At 42.4% G+C, this 22,500-nt stretch overlaps 1 protein-coding gene across 1 annotated transcript in view; it reads right to left on the bottom strand.

Moving 5' to 3' along the window:
• Positions 1–20,698: 20,698 nt before the first annotated feature.
• wat (waterproof) overlaps positions 20,699–22,500 on the bottom strand; it is a 34,211-nt gene continuing 32,409 nt past the window's right edge. Inside the window, exons 6-10 of the mRNA XM_064694178.1 lie at positions 22,071–22,326; positions 21,810–22,002; positions 21,501–21,740; positions 21,183–21,440; positions 20,699–21,113 (exon numbers count right to left, since the gene is read on the bottom strand). Coding sequence (XP_064550248.1) covers positions 21,023–21,113; positions 21,183–21,440; positions 21,501–21,740; positions 21,810–22,002; positions 22,071–22,326 — 1,038 coding nt within the window. The 3' untranslated portion in view covers positions 20,699–21,022. The remainder of the gene's footprint in view (positions 21,114–21,182; positions 21,441–21,500; positions 21,741–21,809; positions 22,003–22,070; positions 22,327–22,500) is intronic.

Raw genomic sequence — 22,500 nt, 5'->3', positions numbered from 1 at the left:
AAAGAAGGGTTATCTTCGGCATGCCGAAGATTTAATACCCATCTTTTTCATACTGCTCATAATGCTTTATCTTAAACTTATCTCAGAAGCACAGAGAAAATAGTTAATGCGGTTAAGAAATCTTGAAAAACAAAAAGGTTTCCATGCAAGAACGTCATTTGTAACCGATCATTCCTATGGCAGATATAGTGATCCGATGTAAACAAGATTTTGCATAAATGTACGAAGCATAGTGAAACTTATAAATGCCGAGTTTGGTCAAGATATCTTGAGAAAAAAAAAGGTTTCCATACAACAACTTAATTTTCGACCGATCGTTCCTATGGCAGCTATATGATATAGTGGTCAGATCTAGCCGGTTGCGACATATGTACTGCGTGTAATAGAAAGAGGGAATTCTGCAAAGTTTCATCACGATAGCTTTAAAACTGAGAGGTCAGTTCGTATAGAAACAGACAGATAATTTGAAAAATTCCTCCCACATATCGCTGAAAATGGTGCATATGAAACTTTAACGCTTACCATCCGATCGTCCTTAAAATCATTTTGAAATCTATTTGTTTAAATTCATTTCAGAGGTGATTCATAGTTTTCAGAAAACCCATCTCATTTTGGTGGAAATGGAAAATTTGTTGGAATGACTTTTGAGCTCAAACTCATTCCAAAAAACAAACAAACTAATTTATCTTCGATTATTTTTCTACTTCTGAAAATTATTCTATTTATTTATTTATTATTTTCTTTTAGAGTGAAAAACGCGGGCAGAGGCCATCTTTCAACTTTTCTAACTGATTTCAAATATCTATTATATAAAATATAAATTGCATGTGGACTTCAAGTACGAAAAGATTTAAATTTGCCATAAGCGGAATATGGGTGGAAAATGTATGTCTACAGTTTGAGACAGAAAAACTTGATCCGGGAAATACCAGCTAGTATTTTATAACATAAATTTTTTATATATTTTAAAAAAGTCATGTACATTCGGTTATTTGTTAATTTTTAAAAAAAAATCAATTATATTTCGGAACTATATCTTTTTCCTGCTAAATCCTTTTGTGACCTCTCGTGTCTTAGCGAAAAGGATTGTCGTGACATATTAAATAAAATTCTTCAATATTTATAGCGCAGTAGGCAAGTTACCAATATATAAAAAAAAAATAAAGTAAATAATAATTTGAGCAGAAACGTACGAAAATGAAAATGCTGTCCAGTTGTTCAGCTGTCTTGAGTTGACGACTAAACAACTTTATAAATAAGGAAAGGAAAAATAAAAACTGCAATGAGACAAGCTCCTGGAATAGCATTGCATTGACAGGTCCCATAATTGTAAACGACGTTGCCATTGCGCCCCCCCCCCCCCCTCCCCTCGACCGCCCGTTAAGTTGTTGCCGCAGTCTTTGGCATTAAGTCGGGAGGCTGTGGTCGGGGCCGCGACTTAAATAAAAACGAGCTGCGCGTGGCAAATGGAAGAGAAATGTTTCAAGTTGCAGTTGTCGCAGCTCTTGCAGCAGCAGCTGCAGCTGCGGCAGTTGTCGAAGCAGCTGATGTTGTTGTCCTGTGTTTTTGTTGTTTACGCTCGTTGCACTCGTCATCGCTGGCGTTGGCGGCATCCTTTGAGCAGGCGCTTTGACTGCCACTAACAACGCTTACTTCATGTTGTTATTGTTGTTGTTGCTGTCGCTTTTGCCATAGCTGGTCGCGCTCTTTAGCGCTGTGCGTTGCTGTAAAAAAAACAAAGTTTCCATTACTGGCCGCCTCTGGCTTTGCTTTTGCCATAGTTGCTGTTATTGTTGCTGTTTGTTGTTGCATATCCGAGACCATTTTCAGCATTATGGGTATAAGGCACACACACACACACTTGCCCATTCCTAAACTAATACATTCACAGGGCGCACAATGCGACTGTAATACATTTAAAGTTCTTGGGGCTCACTCAGCCTGAGGCAGGCAGGCAGCCGCATCCCTTGCAAAGTTTCGAGCTAGCGAGCTTAGCAGTTGGCCTTAGTTGGGGGCCAAAGCGCTCTCAGCCACATCCTCATGCACGGGCAAGGCTTGAGCCACAGCCACAGCCGGAGCCGGAGTCGGAGCCACAGCCACGGAGCGCGCCAATGGACGCAAGTGAACGGCTTTGAAGGCAAAGGATAAATACGGATTGAAGCGAGCTGCATCGACTTCTGCTGCCGCTGCTGCTTCTGTTGCTGCCACGGCAACTTTTGTTGGCTCTGCTTTCGCCTGCTGCTGTTGTTTACCAAGTTTTTGCTTTGCCTTTGCCACTTTGGTGCTCTCTGGACTAGAGACGATGCGCAACGCCTCAGTTCGCCCGGCTTGGATTCGGGTTCGGAGCTTGTTTTTTTGTTAGCTTGTTTGTTGGTTTGTTTGTTTGTTTGTTTGTTTATTTGCCTGGTGCCTGGGCGATTGGGCGATTGGTCGCCTGGCCCTAGCACGTCGCCCGTCGCCGGCCGGCCTGCCCACAAGCTGCGTTATCGAGTTGATTGATATTTTTAAATTATGTGCCGCAGTCGGCATAAATTTAAATTTGCGGCTGCTGATGCCGTTAATCCAGAGCGGCTCAAGACACTGTCCACGGGCGGCGTGTCAAAATGCCAATGGAGCCGTCGAGCTCCTGATAATGATGAAGCTGATGATGATCCCGTTGATGTTGATTGGAATTGGGCAGCGGTGTAGACGTTGCGGTTGCGGGGCTGCGGCATCATTTTCTTGGTTACACACTTTCCCCGTTTGTCGATTTTAGCATAAAATTAACATTAATTTACTTGCGGTCTTTGAAGTTATTGTCGGCGGCGGCGGCTCCTTCGTTGCCAGCCGCTTGCCAGCCGATTGCAGCCCCAGCTTGCTTTGTTCTTGTTTTTGAATTATGGAGCGTTTTTGATATTGGGCCACGATTCGGGGCCGACCAAACAATGCGCTGCCAGCCATTACGCAGCATACATTTGGATTTCTACAACAGCGCCGCTTATCGAAGCGTGGCACAAACGTTATCGGCCATTTCCATTAAGAGGCGGCCGTTTAATGAATTCTAAAGTGCCGCCAACGCCAACGACAGCGACGTCAGCGACGCCGTTGAAGGATGTGCGTCCGGCTTTGAAAAGATTCGATTTTGGCTACACAATTGTTCGCACGGCAGCGCGGCCCAAAACTAATTTGCGGGTAACGCTTTTGGGGGCCGGAAATGGCTGAAGCCATTAGGCTCGGTTTCTCTCGGGTTAGGCTAAGGCCTCTGTCTCCAGCCAGAGTGCTCGTTCCGAATGGCTTATGTGGCATAGATGCCATTGCCATTGCCGTTGCCATTGCCGTGCACATGACGATTCTGGCATTTTGATAAGCCAGCGGAACAAATTTAACGCTTCGGCCCAAAACCGGGCGGCCTGGCATTGATTAACTATTTCACCGTAGCCCCAAAATGTGCGCAATGTTTTTTTGGAAACTTGATTACGTGATGGATTCGAGTCGTTAGTGGCTTCAAGTTAATTTGCATTGTTCTTCTTTAGCTCTCGGTTAAACACCAACCACGTGGCGTATGCGTAATGTGCTTAGGCAAAAAAGTAGCTTGATTCAATTGCGGAAACCTCACACAAACACACACAAATCCGAAGTCGAAGCACATGCAACTGTGGCTGTATTTACCGCCGGATATTCATTAGAGCCAACGAGCTGCTGCAACCGCACATCAGAAACAGGTCGTATGCGTAACATTTGCACAGCACAATATTGTAGGTCAAGTAGGAAGAACCGAACATGCCGAACATGCAGCACATGCAGCCACATAATGCATGCTAATACACATATCGAATTCGATTCATAATGCACCCACACACACGTGCACACACACACACACACTGCCACTTACTTATTGAGATTAACATAACAAGCCATTGCAATTAAATCAAGTGTCTCATCACATATAATGCAAATTAAAATGTGCTTCGAATTATTAGTTTGAATATTTGAATATTAGCCAAAATGATGGCCAAAACAATTTCGAGCCAAATTCTTAAGCCACATTGTTCAAATGGCTTTTGTAACTTATTAGCAGCTGCAGCGGGTTAGGGGTAAGGGTAGGGGTTGGGGTAAGGGTAGGGATAGGTGGGCATAGCTTTTCAAACAATGCCAAATGAACAGTTTTGAGGGGCCAAAGGGCATTGCCGAGTGCAGTCAAACAAATGGCTGTTCAAAAGCGATTTGAAAATAATGCCAAACACAAATAACATTACCTGTTAAACAGACACACGTACAGACAGACACACGGACAGACTTAAGCACACACACGCAGAAAGCAGACAAACATTTTGAGAGAGCCTTTGGCGATGTCGGCTTATTTATTTAATCAACACTCCACAGTTGGCTTAGTCAGGTTTTTTGGTATGCCTTTAAGCCAAATAAAGTGCGGCGCTTAATCTTTGCCACATTTTATCAATTTAATTATTTCAATTTGAGCGTAAGCAGCAACAGCAACGGCAACGGCAACGACAGCCACCGACAATTTCAGTTCCAGATGCGGCCCACACCAGCACGCAACACACACACACACACACACACAGATACACCACAGGCACATACAATATATAGACAGGCAGCCAGAATGCGGCAAGGAGGCATTCACTAGCATCCTGCCATGCCCTGCCCTGCCCTGCCCTGCCATGCCATGCCCTACACCCTGAGTATTCCTCCTGGCTAAAATGCGCGCAATCTGCGCATCAATAAACGCTTTAATCTCTGCTCGCCTGCCATGTTGCTGCTGTGGCTCTTGCTGTTGCTGTTGCTGTTGCTGACTTGTTTCGTGTTGTTGTTTCTGTTGTTGCTGCCTGGCTGGCTGGCTGTCTGGCCGTCTGTCTGACTGCTGTTGAGCTTTGACCTAAAGCGATTCAATAATCAACTGCCAACAATTTTACCGTACTTTACTTTATTTTCACGCTAAACTATCTCAAAGATGCGAGCTCAAAGATACGCTACAGCGATTTTTTGTGCGGATTTCGAGCACACCCACACACCGAGTGTGTGTGCGTGCGTGTGTGTGTGTGTGGGAGAGACACACAACCAAGCGGTGGCTGTGTGCAGCCTTAGGCCAAAAGTTACCATACTAACTTGTTTTTAGTTTCGAGTTCGTACGACATCATTTTACTTTAAGCACTTAAATATACTTTGTGCCCACATCCCCCCACCCCCGCAAACAGCCATGGGCCAGGCAGGCAGCCAACCAAACCAAAGCCTGCCTGCCTGCGCCTGGCTAAGCTATTCGGTTCTATTCTATTCTGCTCTGTTCTATTTTATCCATGCCTGTGAGGCGGCCACTTGAGCAGTCCACACTTTTTATATCGGTAAACTTTTGTTGCTCTGCGAGTTGTTTGTGTTTTTCTTTTGCACTTTTCAGTTTGTTTTTCTGTCTCACTCTCTCTACCTCTATCTCTCTTTCTGTTCGGTTCATATACATATATATCTTTATATATGTATATAAATATTTCGTTCGTCGCCGTGTTTGCCTCTGGTTGATCTAGAGATTTCTATGCAGCTACCTAGAACCAATGAGCCCCCCCCCCTCTCTCTCTCTCTCTCTCTCTCGCTGCCCACAACTGCCTATGGAATATGGGCATTGGAGCTGTTCCCCTGTTACCCTGTCCCCCTGTTACTCGCCAAAGAAAGGCGTATTGAAAATGGCATAAAAATCGCATTTGAATGTAGCCGCTTTCTCCTCCCCTTGTTGTTGTTGTTGTTGTTGCTGCTGTTGCGTATGTCGTCCAGTGTTCCTTTGGGGGGGGGAGGTTCTGGCTGAACGCGCCACTTTGGGCAGCGCGTTAAGTCAACGACGCGGCCGGTCGACCCTTTTAGAATCTGCAGCGCATATAAATTTTTTTTGCTGGCGGGCAGCCCACACGATGTAGCTGTTGCTGTTGCTGTTATTGTTGTCCCTCTGATTGTTGTTCTTGTTGTTGTTGTTGTTGTCGTTGTTGTTGTTGCTGTTGTTGATGCTGGCGACATCGGCAATGGCATCGCCAGCGTCGTTTTCGGCCTTGTGGGGCATTAAGGCAAATCGGGTTTAATTGAAAATAAAAATTCTTAATGGTCTTTAACCCAAGATTATGGTGCTGTATTGCCAGCGCCTTTTAGTGGCCTCTTTTATTAAATGGATGTGTGTGTGTGTGTGTGTGTGTGTGTGTGTTGCGGGCAAAGGGTTGCCTTGCGCCCCATCGGCCAGGATGTTGTTTCGACTGCGACTTCGACTTCGTCGCAGCCTCGACTCGTCGCTGGTCAGCGCCATGCGCCATTTTTATGTCGCCGGAAGTGGCGTGTAATCGTTTTTATTTTGTAATTGTTTTAGTGGCACTTCCTTTCGTGTTTTTTATGTGTCGCCCGCTTCTCGCTTTCGGCTTGGTCCTTTTTCATTCTTGGCTGCTGCTGTTGTCGTCCAACGGTTTTATATTTGTTGTTGCGCACTTTTGGGCCAAATAGGTGGCCTCATAAATCAAATATGTCACAGCAATTTAGGTGTCAGAATTTTTATTTTTTATTTTTATAACGTTTCCCGGCCAAGACGCAGCCAACGCTCCCAAAAGGCGCCCAGGCCCACGAAAGGGCAACGAAATGCGTAAAACCCACAAAAAAAAAATAAAAATATTTATCCCGAATGGGTAGCAGTGGGTTAAGGCAATCGGGGTGGGCGCTGTCCATTCGGGTGGCTAGCGAAAATATTTCCAAGGGTTCGAAACGGCGCGCAAGAAAAACGCTAAATTTTATGAAAAAAGTTTCATAAATATGGCAATGAATTTAATTAAAACACACAAAACAAAAACAAGAACGAAAACCCGAAATGTGAGAGCGTAAAAAAATACCATAGAAAAGCGCACAGCATGGAAAACAAGCCCGAAAATGTCTGCGCACTAATTACGCGAATTAAACGTCAATTTGCAAAAACAATTCATTTACGAACCATTCACCAAACAAGCCGGATCTGACAACATCAAATAAATTTAAATGATCGCCTACCAAATACTCTCAAGCGCCTTAAATTTAGAAATATTATTATTACCTTTACCTTGATTAAACGTTACGTAGAAAATAAATGTTTATTTCTGTCTGATCAACAAAACTAGTATAGTATTAAATTATTAATTATTATCTAGTCAAATAAAATATATTTCAATTATTTATCCAGAATCTACTTCCTCAACCCTTATTCAACACTCCTAAGCTTGTGTGTAGGGTATTTGCCTAGTCGCTTACTCCTTAGCGCTATTTAATACATTTAAACCGAATCACAAAAGGCTCAAATAATTTACACACAAAAGGTATACTGCATTATTATTTTTGGAAAATAATGAAATATTTATTTGTTCCATTGACCGTCTACTAATCCCTCAATCATTTACTCCCATGAAGATTATACATTTGCCTTATTTTATATTATTAACTATTCAACAACATTTTAATTAACTAAAATTAGACATAACAAATGTGCTCTAGTTGGGAGTGTGCGACTATGAGATACCGTAAGCCGTTGCTTGCTGCAACGGTAATGCGTTTATGATTAAGCTCGGTGCTTATAGTCCGATTATTATGAAATTTTTGGGGCATATGCCATGCAAATGTGTAAATTGGACGGGGCATATTATCGATAACTTAAAACAACTTGGTCGTTCAATATTTAAAGTCTCTAGTCAATAGTCGAGACCGAACGAATATGGCTAGATCGACTCGGCTGTTGATACTGATTAAGAATATATATACTTTATCAGGTCTGAGAACCCTTGCCTTGCCTGCATACATTTGCAAAAAAACGTTTAAGCCGTTATACCCATTTAGAAAAATTTCAGGGTATATTTTATTTCCAAATTTCATGAGCTTTCCGTATGCAGGCTTTGAGCTATTATTGAAAATATATTTATATCTATTTATTTAAATATAACTTTAATACGACAGATATGGTCAAATTGTGTGCACATATATGAATATATGTCACTTCTCGCTACGCAGAAAATTGATGCAAGTCAGAGTTCCCGACTAGTAGATGCCCTGAACGCAGAGCACAGCTGCCGTTGAAATCAATATCGGCTCCTTCTGTACATACTCATAAAATGACACACACATATACGCACACACACACACACACACAAGCAGGCACGACGCTTGCTGCGCACTTTACGCAGCGGATGCGCTTCTTCTTCTTCTTCTTCTCATTGTCACACTCCTTGGGAAATGCATTATTGAAAAGCTTCCGTGTTTCTGTGCAATGCTCATGAAATTTTCAGGAATTAAATATGGCACTCAACTACGTACATATATTTTTCCAAGGACAAGGCCTTGTCTTTCAATATGCAATTTAGGCGGGAGCGGGGGGAGGCATCGAAAAGTTGAAATATTCCCAATATGTGTGTACTATTCGAGCATATCTAGCATCTATTTGTTATAATTTTTAAGCAATGTCAAAAAAGAAACATGTCGCAAAATCTATATTTAACGATATTATGGATATGGCGAGAGATATCGGAAAAAGGTAATAAACTCGTTCTGCGTATAATACAAGAGTATAATATCGTAAGTCTTTAACTCTTATATGTTCCGAGATTGATATGCTCATTCAGACGAACAGACAGACAGGATAGACTGTTAAAATATTGCCCTACTATGCGATTCTCATTATTGCAATAACAGTTTACAGATTATTATGCTTTGAATTTAAGTATTGTTGGGAATCTTATACACTTCATCTCTGCTCCTACTCTCAACACAATTTTCGCTTTTGCAGTCTAACTAGAGAGTCTAACTAAAAGAGTTTTAACTACATCTTTCTCCCCCCCCCCCCCTCTCTCTCTCTCTCTCTCTCTCTCTCCCTCTTTCTCTCTCTTTGTCTCATTCCCATCCTCATGCTCGAGCACATTTCTAGTAAAGCTCCCAGCAATTGGGTAATAAATAACAACAACAAAAATAAACAAATAAAAAAACAAATATGAAGCAGATATAATATTATTTGAGCTGATTCATAAAATCACCGAATCGAACAATTTTATATATATTTGTATTCATTCAAGCATTAATTCCCCGAACTTCTCTCTATTCACACAGAGTAAAATACAAGCTAAGAAATATTTTGAATTATAGTTTAAGAGATATGCATTTATTTTCCATACCAGTTTATGCAGAGGTTCGTGCGAGTACAACAGTTTTGTGGCAGGAAACGAAAGACTAAATTGAGTTAGAAACTTTGTTATGACTAGAAGCGCCCGCTGAATATAATAAAACTACAAATCTTATAGTTAAAATCTGCCGGCTGTGCAATATTCTGTTTACAAAACGACAAAAGCTAAAAGTAGGCGAAATAATAGTTAACACTTTATTAGTACTAAATTACTTTAAGACTTTGATTAATTTTACACGAGTTGTTGATTTTTACGAATTGCTGAATAAATATTGAATACGCAACATTAAGTTATACAAAGAGATTGAAGAACAAAACGATGAATAAAACTATTTCCCTATTTAAAAGGAGTATTAGCATCAAGTTGAGCAATTCGGAAATCTAGATGAACAATGTTAATTGAGAGTTATTGGTCTTATTGGCTTATTAAGCACCTGAAATGACCCGAGCAATTAACCAAAACACACAACACGTTTTTACAAATTGTAATTCAATGACTGAGCTTTGCAGCACTTGAAAGTTAAAGTTGATAAAGTTGCCTTTGCTGTTGCTGTTGCTGTTGCCGTTGCCGTTGAGGTCGTGCCAGGATCAAATGTCAGTGAATTAAGGTGAATTATCTTCGAATATCTTGGCGTAAATGTTTTGGCATGCGCCACAAAAACACACGATGCGAACGTGAAGAACTTTAAGCAAAGCGGCAGAAATCAGCCGCATGGATAGAGATTCATTAACTGAATGCCATCAACGCCACGTACACTTGTGGAACTTTTGTGTTCTGGCCATGGCAAAATGTTAATGAACACGACGGCAGACCGACACAGACATGGCCAGTTGGGTCTGATGTCGGATGTCGGATGTCTGACTGTACGACAGTCTGGCAGTCGCTGGCAGTAGTACATCATTGTAATTGAGTGTTCATTAGCGGGCGAGTCGAATGAATTTTGGCATATTGGCTGCGGCCTGCAAATCGTCGGTACAACATCATTAACTTATGGCCCAGTCATGTGGGCCAGGCCCTGGCCTGCCACGCCCTGCCAGCCTCATTATCGTCATCAAGCCATCATCTTTATTCGCTAATATTTGTGATGTACGCACCAACTTTAGCCAATTTTATTGTACATTAAAGCCAGCAGGGTGGGGGCGAGGAGGAGGAGGAGGAGCTGTGGCGGGTGCGAGAAGTTTACAAATATAATTTTATAAATGTGCGTTATGGCAATGAAAAGGACGCCAACTCTTTGGGCCACAACGTTGCCGGGCTTATGCCAAGTGGACGAGGGGTGGGGCTTGTTGTCGACGACCGACTGCCAAGAATAACAACAAATCGCCGTCCGTGTTGTTGTGCTCAAGTTTTTTGGCAGCGCGCAACATCTGACTTGGATTTGATTAATTCTGAAGTCGGTTTAACGGCTAAGCACCAAGCGAGCGGGGGGCAAGGCAAGGCAAGGCACGAGCAGGCGGTTTCCTTTGCTTACCAAAAAGGGGAGGGGTGGAGTAGTTGGAGCAGGGGGGAGCTGCTCATTCATTTAACTGCGGCTGCCGCGCTGTCTGTTGGGGTAAACTTTGATGAGCAACAAGAGGACGCCAGCAGACGTTAAAACCCAAAGTAGCACGAATAACAACTTTGATTATAAAATGCAACAACTGTAAATGTTATCACAGCGGAAATGTGCGTGCAATACGAGACGTCGGAGACGGAGACCCATACTCATTGCGCGGCATTGTTCTATTAGTTTAAGATTCTCTTGCTCAACTGTCAGGTCAAATTAGCACCATCGAGTTGCTTTGGCTGCTGCTGCTGCTGCTGCCACACAATCTTCCACAAAGTTGGATTACGTTTTATAAAATCCGTATCAGTTACCCAGGTAACGATACGTTTAATATTTGTGAGAATCATTCGTACATCCAGGCAGAGGTAAATGACTTCGACTGGGAAAGAAATAACTAAATCGTCTAGACTTGGTTGAGTCCAGAATTATGATTATGAGTCAAGAAATCTGAAATGTCTTAATGTCGGATGGACAAATAGTTATGATATAGAGCAGTTCTTAACTTAGTTATGCGAAATATCAAGATTAGTTTGCATAGAAGCAGACAGATAGACGTAGGGGCATGACTATATCAACGCGGCTGTTGATGCTGATCTAGTATATATATACTTTACGGGGTCGGAGATGTCTCCATCTACGCGTTACATATTTCAAGACAAAATTGTCAAAGTATGTAATCTATTGAAAAGTGAATTTCATTATAAAACCCAATCTAAAAAAAAAGGTAACTTTTTATAGTCGACCTCAAATATTATCGAACTTAATTTTAATATTTTAATGAAAATATGTTAAGGTAGCAAAAAGCGTGCACATTTCTTTGGATAAACATGTTTGTCTGTGCTTCTTCAACTTGTCACTTTAATCTATGCTCAGCTTCAAGCATCGACTTATCCACAAAAGTGATAATGCAAATTGCTAAAATCACTTCTGACATTGACTTTCGCCACAAGAAGTTTAGTGATAAATCCACTTGGAGAGTCACATAATCAAAAACAACTTTTAAACTTGCTAAAACCCTAATGCACTATACGAATAAAGAATTATATTGCTAAGCCCAGACATAAGACAGACTCTTGCTTTTACTGTTGCTGCTGCTGCTGCTGCTGCTGCTGGTGCTTCCGTTTTGTGTGGCTGTCAATCTAAAGCAGCTAACAGTCGAGTGGGAGCAGCTCGAGTGGCAGCAGTGCCAGACCACTCTGCTGATAGTTAATTTCAGTCATTCACATGGAACTGTGTGCATTTGTTGCTGTTACAAACTTGAATTATGTGCATGTCATTGTGTAACAACACTCGCATAAAACTCATTTGCCATTGCCACCATCAGCTCGACGGCCCACAATGCAGTTCACAGTGTCCGGCTAGCTCGGACTCGAGTCCGAGTCCGAGTCCGAACTCGGTCTCGAAATTCGCACTCCAAGTAAGAGTCTGGGACAGAGTTAGCGTCGTCCTGGTCATCGTCATTATCATTCAACTATCTAACTGCGACAACGATCAAAAAATACCAGAATATTTCCCTTTTGCAAACAAAATAAATTAGAATTGAAATAATTCGTAGGAAACTTTGCGTTTTTCCTAGTTTTTAATAAAGCAAACGGCGCGCTGTGCAAACTTTTGCCCAGCGGCAACGCTGCGTATGGGCAATATGCAAAATGCAAAATGCCAGCGGACCGAGTCCTCAGTCCTCCCCCCCCCCCTGTCCGCCCCGCTGTCAAGCTGCTGCCGGCTCGTCAGCGCCGCCCGACTGGACTGGGGTGCGGGTAGATTTTGCGGTTGGACTCGTAGCTAACAAACAAACAAGCATTACAAAATGAAGGAACAGCGTAAGCTGGCAAGGAAGCAGCAACATCGGCAACAGAAACAAGGACCTGCGACTCGGGACAAGCGGCCAGCTGGCTGGCTGGCTGGCTGGCTGGCTGGCTGGCTGGCTGGCTGGCTGGCTGGCTGGCTGGCTGGCTGGCTGGCTGGCTATAAATAAATAAAATTTCAAGGATGCGTGCGCTTTTATCTTCGCAACTTGCTTTTGCCTTTAGTAATTTTTATTACATTTTGCTGTGTGCACTTTTTCATATGTTCTAAATAGCTGCGCTCAAAAGGAATACGTCCGCAAACTTTTTGCGCCAATTCAAACTAATGATTAAACATTTTCAGTTTGCGCTTTATATTTGTGCTATGACATTTCAGCATGCGACCGTTTCGCTCGAACCTCGGCGCAGTTTTCTTTTTCCGTTTTTTTTTGTTTTTTTGCTGGAAAAGGAAGGGGAGCTCTTTTCATTCATGACGGTCGTCTTGTTGTTCGGCCAGCAACCGCAATTTGAATATATAAATACATTTTAATGATGTCGCCGCTCATTAATCATAATCTATTCATTAATTTTTGACCTACCTCCAACGCTGGCTTCCCCTGCCCTTCTCTCCGGGCCAAAGCTGACATGTCGGAAAATCTTACACAAAAAAGTGAAATGTGTACAAATGTTTGGACCTTTGTTTTACATGATATTCAGATAGGATCTCGGAGAAGGAGGCAGGCAGGCAGCGGCAAATACAAATAGAACACGCCATGGCAGCTAATTAACAAACATTTTTCGCCCAGCACCAACCGACCAACACCTGGCCAATTAGTGAGAAACGAGCAGCCCGCTTTTCTTAATGGCAGTGACAAATTTTTATATAAATTTTGTATAAGCTGGAGACGCTAAACGCTTTTGGAGACAGTCGGCCAAGCAGCTCAGCTGAAAATACTGTTAAATATTTGAAAGATAAGTCGCAGCTCAGCAAAGCCAGCCCAGGGCCCAAGGATCCAAAGCTTACGCCATGGGCAGAGGCGTGGCTGGGATTGGCGCACAGAATGTGACCCATTTGCTGTGTTTTTTTTTTAAATTCAAGCACAGTTGTCCGCTTAGTGCTATTTCCGTTTATTCTTCTGCTTTCTTGTGTGAGTGGGTGGATGAGATTTGATGGGTCTCGAGAAATCGAAGCGGTATAATTTGTCACCAGAGAGAAAATGGTGAAACATTAAATTTGGCAAATAAATGGACACTTGTTTGTCATAACGCTGCAAATGCGTCCAAATACATGCGAGTAAAATAAAAATGAAGGGCCAAAATGGACGAAGCCGACGCAATGGCAATGGCGACAGCTACGATGTTATCCGAAACAGAAAAGTAAAAAAATTGTTCTTTAAAATGAAAAACAAGTCCATTTTCATTTGTGCAATAAAATAGAAAACAACAAAAGTGACTGTGAAATACGCAATTTGCCAGGAATAGCCAACTAGCTAAATACCCTGCCGACAAATAATTGGAAAATCGAATGTTTGAGTTCTCAATGTGGCTGAAGCTAAATTTTGGACTACAAAATTATATGCTATATAAACGAAAATTATTATTATACAGTGACAAAATTTAGTTTAAAAACATTTATTTTAATCAATTTAATGAAATCTTGACTTAACTAAATTTTGGACAAAAAAATTATATGTGACAAATTTTACTTAACAAAAATAATGTATATTTTAATTATCCGATATATTATCTATAAATAAAAGAATATTGATAAATATTTAAAATAAAATACCACAAGAATCCGATTTATGGGCGACTGCAGTGAACGCTCGCCCAAGCTTTCAGTAGTATAGTAAGTATAAAATCCTGATTAAAATTGCTTTTAATGTCCATATGCCACAATTTGTTGCTGCAGAGCATTTGCCAAAAAATACAACGACGAGGCGAGAAGGAGGAGCAGCAGCAGCAGCAGCAGCAGCGGCAAATGGCAATGGCAATGGCAAAAAGTAAATAAATCGCTTCAAATTTTCGCATGGGTTGCGAGTCAGGGGAACGGACCAAAACTGCTGAGCACAACGCTCAACTGAGCTGAGGTGGCACGAGCTGGGCGTGCAGGGAGAGCTGAGAGAGCTGGGACAGCAGGAGGATGTGACGGAGGTGGCAGAGTTGGCCTGGAAGCGTGGAACCGTAAGTAGAAGAAAAAGCCGGCGTAACTGCAGCGAAACCAGGCAGAAGAAACTTACACCAAACCCTGTTCGACTTGCTCCTTTATTGTTTTTGTTGAATGTTGTTTTTTGTTGTTGTTGTTGTTGCTGCTTTTTTTTATTATTTTTTCTTTTGTTGATGGTCTTGTTGTTTGCTGGTTTTGTTGGTGTCGTAGGTTGTAGAGGTTCTGGTTCTGGTTTGGGACATTTCTACGTAGTAGGTACCAGGTGCAATCTATCGATTCTCTGCTTGGCCCCGCAGCAACATCCTTGTCGTCCTGCTGCTCCAGCTTCAGCTTCTCGCTTGCTACTGCTGCTCGTTATTGCTGCTGCTGTCCATGTTGCCTGTGTTGTTGTTGTTGCTCTTGTTCCCTAGTTGTTGCAGTTGAAATATTTACGATGTACGTTGGGCTATTTCACTATTTGTAGCACCCCAACTCGCAGTCAAAGTCGCAGTCGTAGTCGGAGACATACGCACAAGTGTTGCCATTGTTGTTATCGTTGTTGTTGCTGTTGTTGTTGCTGTTTTCTTTTGTTGTTGTTGTTGTTGTTATTGCTGCTCGTGTTGGCTGTGCGTCACCTTTTTTATTGTTTTCTGGCTTGTAACGACGAAAACGAAAACAGTTGCACCAAAATGTATTAAATTATCAAATAAAAGCAAGCCAAAAAATATACAAAATAAAAAATAAAGTAAAAATACAGCGTTTAACAAAAATGTAAAACACAAACGGGGCGACTATATAATGCTCTACAAACAGCTTTTTCTTTTTGGAATGCAGTGCAAAAGTGACGCAGGAAATTGCAAGTCCCGCAGGACAAAAGGGCTGCAATTATTGAAACTAGATGAAAGAAAATAAACCCATACGAAGGACACAATACGTCAGCAAAATTAAGCTTAAACAAGAAGGAATTTACAATAAAAAACATATCGTAAAAACTGATCTAAATGAAATTGGAACACATATGTTTGCATATATACCTTATGATACATTTGACATGCGTGTTAGTTAGAGTATTCCGTTAAGCGACTATTGTGAAAATCTATACTGATTGTTCCAGCCAAAACAATCCCAAAAAGGAGTACAAAAAAAAAGAGGAGTAGAAACATCCATTCACGGAATTGAATTTTTCCATTTTGTGATGTGAACGTTTTAAATACAATTAGTCCAGTTGTTCAACAGCGTAAAATATGGAAAAAACCCTTCTATATAAAAACGAGAAGAAATGGCTAACACTTGGCACGCCGAAGATGAGATGCTCTTTCAGAATTTAAGCTAACGATTGAGCAGATGTGTGCAGAGAATAATCTTGAAAAGGAGAAAATCGTGTTAAGCTTATGTACGGCCTGCAACCAAAGGAAGAGAGAGATAGAGAGAGAGAGAGAGAAAGATAGTCACAGAAACTGGAAGAAGGATAGACGGACTTGGCTATAACTGCTTGGCCAGTTACCAACATATGTATATCTATATATTTACTATATCGCTCAAAGATGCCTTCTTCTATGCCTTACACATTTTATAACAAAACTAACATACCCTCTGGAAGGGTATACAAAGTGTAATAGGAACAAATTGTTGGTGTTAAAACGAGGTGCAAAAGCTGCCATAACTTTTCATAACAAAATCAAAAGGATAAGGGTTTAATGTAGTTACCTATGGGGATTTACTGAAGCGAATATGCGCACATGTATTACTTGATGGATTTGCAAGGGTGAGTAAGTAATATTAAAGCCTCACTTTAAAATGCTTAAATGCGGCCTATTTCTATTCAATTTCCCTTCATTTTCAAGTCCTTTGTCACTTTCAATAACTTTTTCTTACTTTCGATATCTAAAACTGCCTTATCGTATAAGATATTTTCCCACACGATAAAACTGATTAGATTCTGCATATACCCTATGCAGATATAGCAGGCTTACAGGGTATAGCGAAAAGCTGCACGCGTTGCTTTCATTTATAATTTTATTTATTTTCTCAATGCATTTTGTGCAAATAAAGAAGCAAAATGGGCGCAAAAAAATATAATAATTTGTGCAAATTTTATTTGCCGGCGCTTTTCATTATTTTTATTTGCAGTAACAAACAGCGAAGAAAAGCGGAAAGCAGCCGCAGCGGCAGACGCGGCAAGGGAGTGAGAGTATTTTAATAAAAACCGCACACACGCACACACACACACACACAGAGAGAGAGAGAGAAGGAGAGCCTTTGTTAGGGGCAAAGACAGCAATTGAGTTGCGTTGAAGTGGCATAAAGTAGTCGCAAGTGGCGGCTGAGTTGTAGTTGTTGGGCTGGTTTGCTTTTTAACCATTTTGTTTGGTCTTTGCGTTTTCCCTTTAGGCGCGCACACGCGGCGCTCAGGTGAAAATTCGCAGCCAAAGCTCGAGATGTTGGCAATGAATGTCGGATATCCCCAGCGCTGGGCTGTGTAAATGTAATGGGAAATGAAATGAATGAATGAGCATAAGGACTTTTTTGTTTGTGTGCTACCCGCTGTCTGCCCGCCCGGTCTGCTCGGTCTACCTGTCTCACTATCTGTCTGTTTGTTCGTTTGTTTGTGGCCGCAGACGCATGCAGCAAGGGGGCGGGGTCGGGGGCGGGGGCGGGGTAACTGAGATGATGCACTTCAAATTAAAATGCGAATGCAAGCGAAAACTTCAAAAGAAGCCCTAGAACAGAAAACAGAAGCGCAAACGAGATACTAATAGACAATGGCAAAGCCAAGTGGGGAGGAGGCAACTAACTGGGGCGGGCGGTAAGCATGCGGGGGCGTGTTCCCTGCAACGTATGCACTGCAATTGAAAAGCACATAAACACACTAACACACTGCGATAGCGAAAGTGTCTCTGTGTGTGTGTGTGTGTGTGTAATGCCAGCCAGCCAAGGATAAAGTTAGCGACAGCAGCAGCAGCAGTGCAGGACATACAAATGCACTTTGGACGTGGACGACGCGCACTAAATTCGCTTTAATTCACTTTTCATACAAAACAGCAGCAGCATCGGCAGCAGCAGCAACAGCAGCAGCGGCAGCGGTGGCGGCAGCAGGCAAGGCTGCAGCAGCACAAAAGCACGCGCTGCACATAGACTCACACAGAGAAGCGTGTGTTTGTTGTAATTAATTTAAAATATTATTATATGCGCACGCGAGCGCTAAACTAAGCCAAGGAAACTGGCAAAGGAGTAAGCAGCTCAGAGACGGAGACACCGTGGATAGAGTGCAAAAGAGAGAGAGGGGAAGAGAGCATGTGGCAGCAGCAGTGACAGGGCAGGGCTAAATAATTATAGCCCATGCGAGCTGCACACGAAGCACCAGACAAACAACCAAAACAACAAGCGAAACCAAGTATGGAATTACAAGCAGATGGGCAACTGTATAAGCGTGTGAAGGTGTGTATGTGTGTGTGAGTGTGTATGTGTGTGTGAGTGGGTGTGTATGTATATATCTAACTTATTGGAGCTAAGCGCAAAACCAAATGCTCCAGTCAAGTTTTTTAATTGACGTGCAAAATTCGAGCAGGACAACGCTGACATGCACTTACAACCGACAACAAATCAACAAGCATTGACTGCAAGGCACAAACACACAAGCATGAAATTGGACCAAAAACAACACACACACACACACACGCAGTCATACATACATGCCAACATACCGACATACATGTGTCCATTATTGCACACACACACACACACAGTTAGGGTAAGCAGCAGGCAAGCCCGACACGCCAGACAGTGCGCCAAATGCCAAAAATACCGAAGACGACGAAATTGAAAAAAGTAATAAACGTAAAGCTATTACAAAATCTGATAATGGTCCACCGCTGGCAATAGAGCGCAAATGCCGGCGAACGCACACAGACACAGCTGGACGCAGGCAAACAACAAAAAAAGAGCATGAAATGTAAAGGCCAAAAACCATCAAAGAGACTGACAAAGAGAGAGAGAGAGACAGAGAGTGAGCAGCAGTGAAACGAACTGGAATCGGAACACAACAAGCTGGCGAAAGGCAACGCAAGTGTAACAGAATGCAAGCAGGGAGAGCTCTACTGCCGCTGGGGCACATAAACAACCGTTACAATATGCAGCTGCAGCGCCAACGCTACAACAACAACAACGGCCGTCAAACATAAACATTGTGGCGCGCGTGCTGCCGCTGCGCCCGAATCGTGGCTGGCGCAATATTAATTTCACGAATGAACAACCCTTGAATAACCATACACTTCATGTGCCGTTATTATGGCTTTGCGACGTGCACGAGAGCTCGAATGCGAGAGCAGCGAATGCACTGAGAGCTGAGAGCTCGGAAAGCTTTCAATTTGCCGAACACGCGCGAGACAAACAACGACAAAGTTGCTTCGTTTGTTCGGCTCGCTTTGAAAGCCGACGGCGTGTATTTAGTGGTATTGGTATATGTGGGTTTTGTGAGTGTGTGTGTGCGCGCGCGGTGTGTGTGTGCAGTGCTTTTTCATTCTGCATTTCCCAGAGGTGCATTTTTCTGAAAATCTAATTTGAGAGATTGAGATTGTTTGGTCTTTCAATGTTCTGCTCGCTCGTTCGTGTTGCGACGCTTGCAATTTTAGCCCCAGCCACAACAACAGAAACCATTCTTATATTTATGTGTGTACATATATACGCACACACAAGCATATATATACACACACACACGCACACACATATGTATGCAACATATTGGGGAGTTATTACTCAACAAGCCGCATGGTCTGTCTGTCTGTCTGCCTGCCAGTCTGTCCGTCCGTCTGTCTGTGCACACATGCCCCGTTCGCCGCTTACTTTAATTGGACGCGCGGGCGTTACGGTGTCGTAATTTTTTGAAAAATCTACATGCTTGCCCCCAGTATTCTTATCCGCATCCGCATCAGCATCCGCATCTCAACGATAACGATGCGACGCGTTGCGATGCGTCGCAATGGCTTCAATCATTGCGCACAGCGCTCACTGCGGTTTGACAAACATTTTTCACTGGCTGTGCAACGGCAACGCCACAGCGTCGTCCTTCCACAACATATCTGCCACACACACATACGCACACACACACACAGATATACACCCCATTCGACGCGGCGTGTATGTTTGATGAGTGTGCGAGAGTTTTATGGCTGTATTGGGAATGAGCCGTTCAGGCCGAAGCAAGCGAATAGCTCCAAGGAGGCGGGGGGCTTGTATCATTGAAGCTTGTTGGTTGGAGGGCCTGAGGGCTGCTGGGCTGGCGGGCTGGGGGGCTGGGCGTAGCTGCCATTGCTGGCTGGGTGATTGGGTTATGCTCTGATTTTAATTTTGAAATCATACAAGTGCAGCACTGCAAAGTGATACATGTGGATTTATTTATTTATGTACGTAAGTGTGCATGTGTGCTAACATATAAATGTGTCTGTGTGCCTGTGTGTTTGTGTGTGTGTGAGTTTTTGTATTTCACTCTATGCATGTGTGCGCGCGATGCGATAAAGCGCCTTACAGGATTTGGATGATGGCTGAAGGCAATGCCGCTTCTGTTTGCAATTTGATAAGCTCTCTGGCATTATTTTTACGACATTTCTTTTTGACATGCCAGTCGCCCGAAAGTATGCAATAAAAATATCAATACTAAGCCAATGTGTAAATCAGTGAATCTTATTGTTTTACATTTTTCCTCTTCTTTTCACTTTTTGTTTTTTTTGCCAATATTAGCTACCCCCCGCCCACAACCCTCAAGTGTAATCCAGTGGCTATTGAATACATTTCATATTCGGTTTATCAATTGATTAAGTAACATTTCTTTTGAATTGCAACTAGTTGAGTACATTTTCTATTGAATTGATTTTATTGTAAATTGTTAACGTGACTATTGTTATGAGCAAATGTAATTAAATATATATTTGTACCCTATCCTCGATCAAGACAACAAACTTAAAGGATATGCCATTCCATCACAATCAATATTTATCGCCTGAGTATATGTTAATTGGTGTCTGAGTAGAAATATATTCAATGTATATCCATCTAAATAATAACGCAACTTGAATGAACTTGTCCCAAAAATATGAAGCGATTTTTATTGCAATTCGATTAGCTTCGTACATAAATATATACACAGTATGTGTTACATAATCAACTTTAGCAGTAGTATTACATTTACAAACTAGACTATACAGATATCGGATAGAGCGCTTTAACCATAGGACTAAACATAATCAATGTGTAGAGACGCACTTAAACTAAAACTAGAGCTAGAGCTACTCCGAGACTGAAATGTTACAGTGACAATACGAAAAGACAACAGTTAACCTCGATTTTAAACGATATACACACACATATATATATCTACTTTAAGGAAATCCTATAGAGATTAGAAGAAAATCAGCTTCACCAGCCCGTAGAGCGCCCAACCGGCCAACGAATAGACGATAGCCAATGTGGTGTAATGTAATACCATCATGCTGCAAGGGGAAAGGCCAGACAATATATTTAGTACAGAGTATTTATACACAAAAGACTTAAGTACGTACCGCTTAATGCGTTTTATGGACTCGGGTAAGCTGCTGGGATCGTCCTTGACAACATATAAGCGCAGCCCATATAAGCTGACCCGGAATAGATTTGTCCAGTCCAGATCGCGCATATCGAAGGCAAACAGACGCTTGTCCCGTTCGTCCAATTTATCAACCAGTCGCCGGACATTGTCATTATCGAAGCGAAACTCGTTCGAGCTGAAGAACTTAAGAACGTTGCTGAATTTGTGTATTTTGCGATAGATTTTCATCATTCTGCAGAAAAGAAAATATGTTGGGAAAATGCCAAAGCACAGAGAAATGTCTAAGAAATACCTGGGTTTCTTGCCCATAAGAACCATTATCAAATCCATGAACATGGCGGGCAATGTGTGATATAAAAAGCAGAGTATGTGATACTGCCACATGTGCGGCACAATGGTGAAGCACGGATACCAGATGGACTTGCGCATGGGTATATCATTGACATACTTAAAGCCTGTCTGCATATAATTCCGCCAGGTGACCATGTTGTCCACATCCGGGACATAGTTGTATATAGGCGGCGTCTCATACCTTTAATAAAAAAAAAAAACACACTTTTATATGCACCCTGTTTGCCGACAAAGATGCCACTTCACATACGTATTTCGTGCCACATCCCAGGCACTGGCCAGCAGAGCATTAACGCACATATCCACGGGCACAATGTGCGCCTTGTTGTCCATGTTGCCGGTGAAAACGCGCAGCACGCCCGAGCCGATGCCAACGATGACGCCGCAGGGTCCATACATATTGTCAATCCAGCCAGTAACCGGCTCCCGATAGCTGGTGATCACTGCAAAGAGCCCAAAAAATGATCCAATAAGGCGGGCAAGTTATTTCTACAAGTGCAGAGTCTCGTACCAATGCCCGGTCTAAATATGGTTACAGGTAATTTCTGTGCATCCTGCTGCACCACATTCTCGGCCAGCACTTTGGTGAAGGTATATGTGTTCGGATAGCCCTGGATAATCGTCGGCGTCAGCGTGTTCAGCGTGTGCTCGTCCAAACACTCGGTAAGCTTGAAGGCATTGTCGCCCGTCATCATGCCGCTGTAGAACTTCTCCTGAATGTAGCGCATGTTGCAGTGCGCAAATGCGGTCGAGACATGCACAAGAGCCTGGTCAGAAGAACAAAAAGCGAATGAAATCATTGTCTTGAAGTCTTAACATTCTACAGGGCCTATTCACATATTACAGGGTATCTGATAACCGGAAATGCGGTCGAGACATGCACAAGAGCCTGGTCAGTGTAACAAAAAGCGAATGAAACCATTGTCTTAACATTTTACAGG

This window comes from Drosophila montana, unplaced genomic scaffold (assembly GCF_035044405.1).
Source record: "Drosophila montana isolate Dmon_TW-CO22-7 unplaced genomic scaffold, ASM3504440v1 contig_3733_1, whole genome shotgun sequence".
NCBI classification, from domain to species: Eukaryota; Metazoa; Arthropoda; class Insecta; order Diptera; family Drosophilidae; genus Drosophila; species Drosophila montana.
Note: the sequence above shows the minus strand (reverse complement) of the source record. Positions and strands in the feature narration are given on the sequence as shown.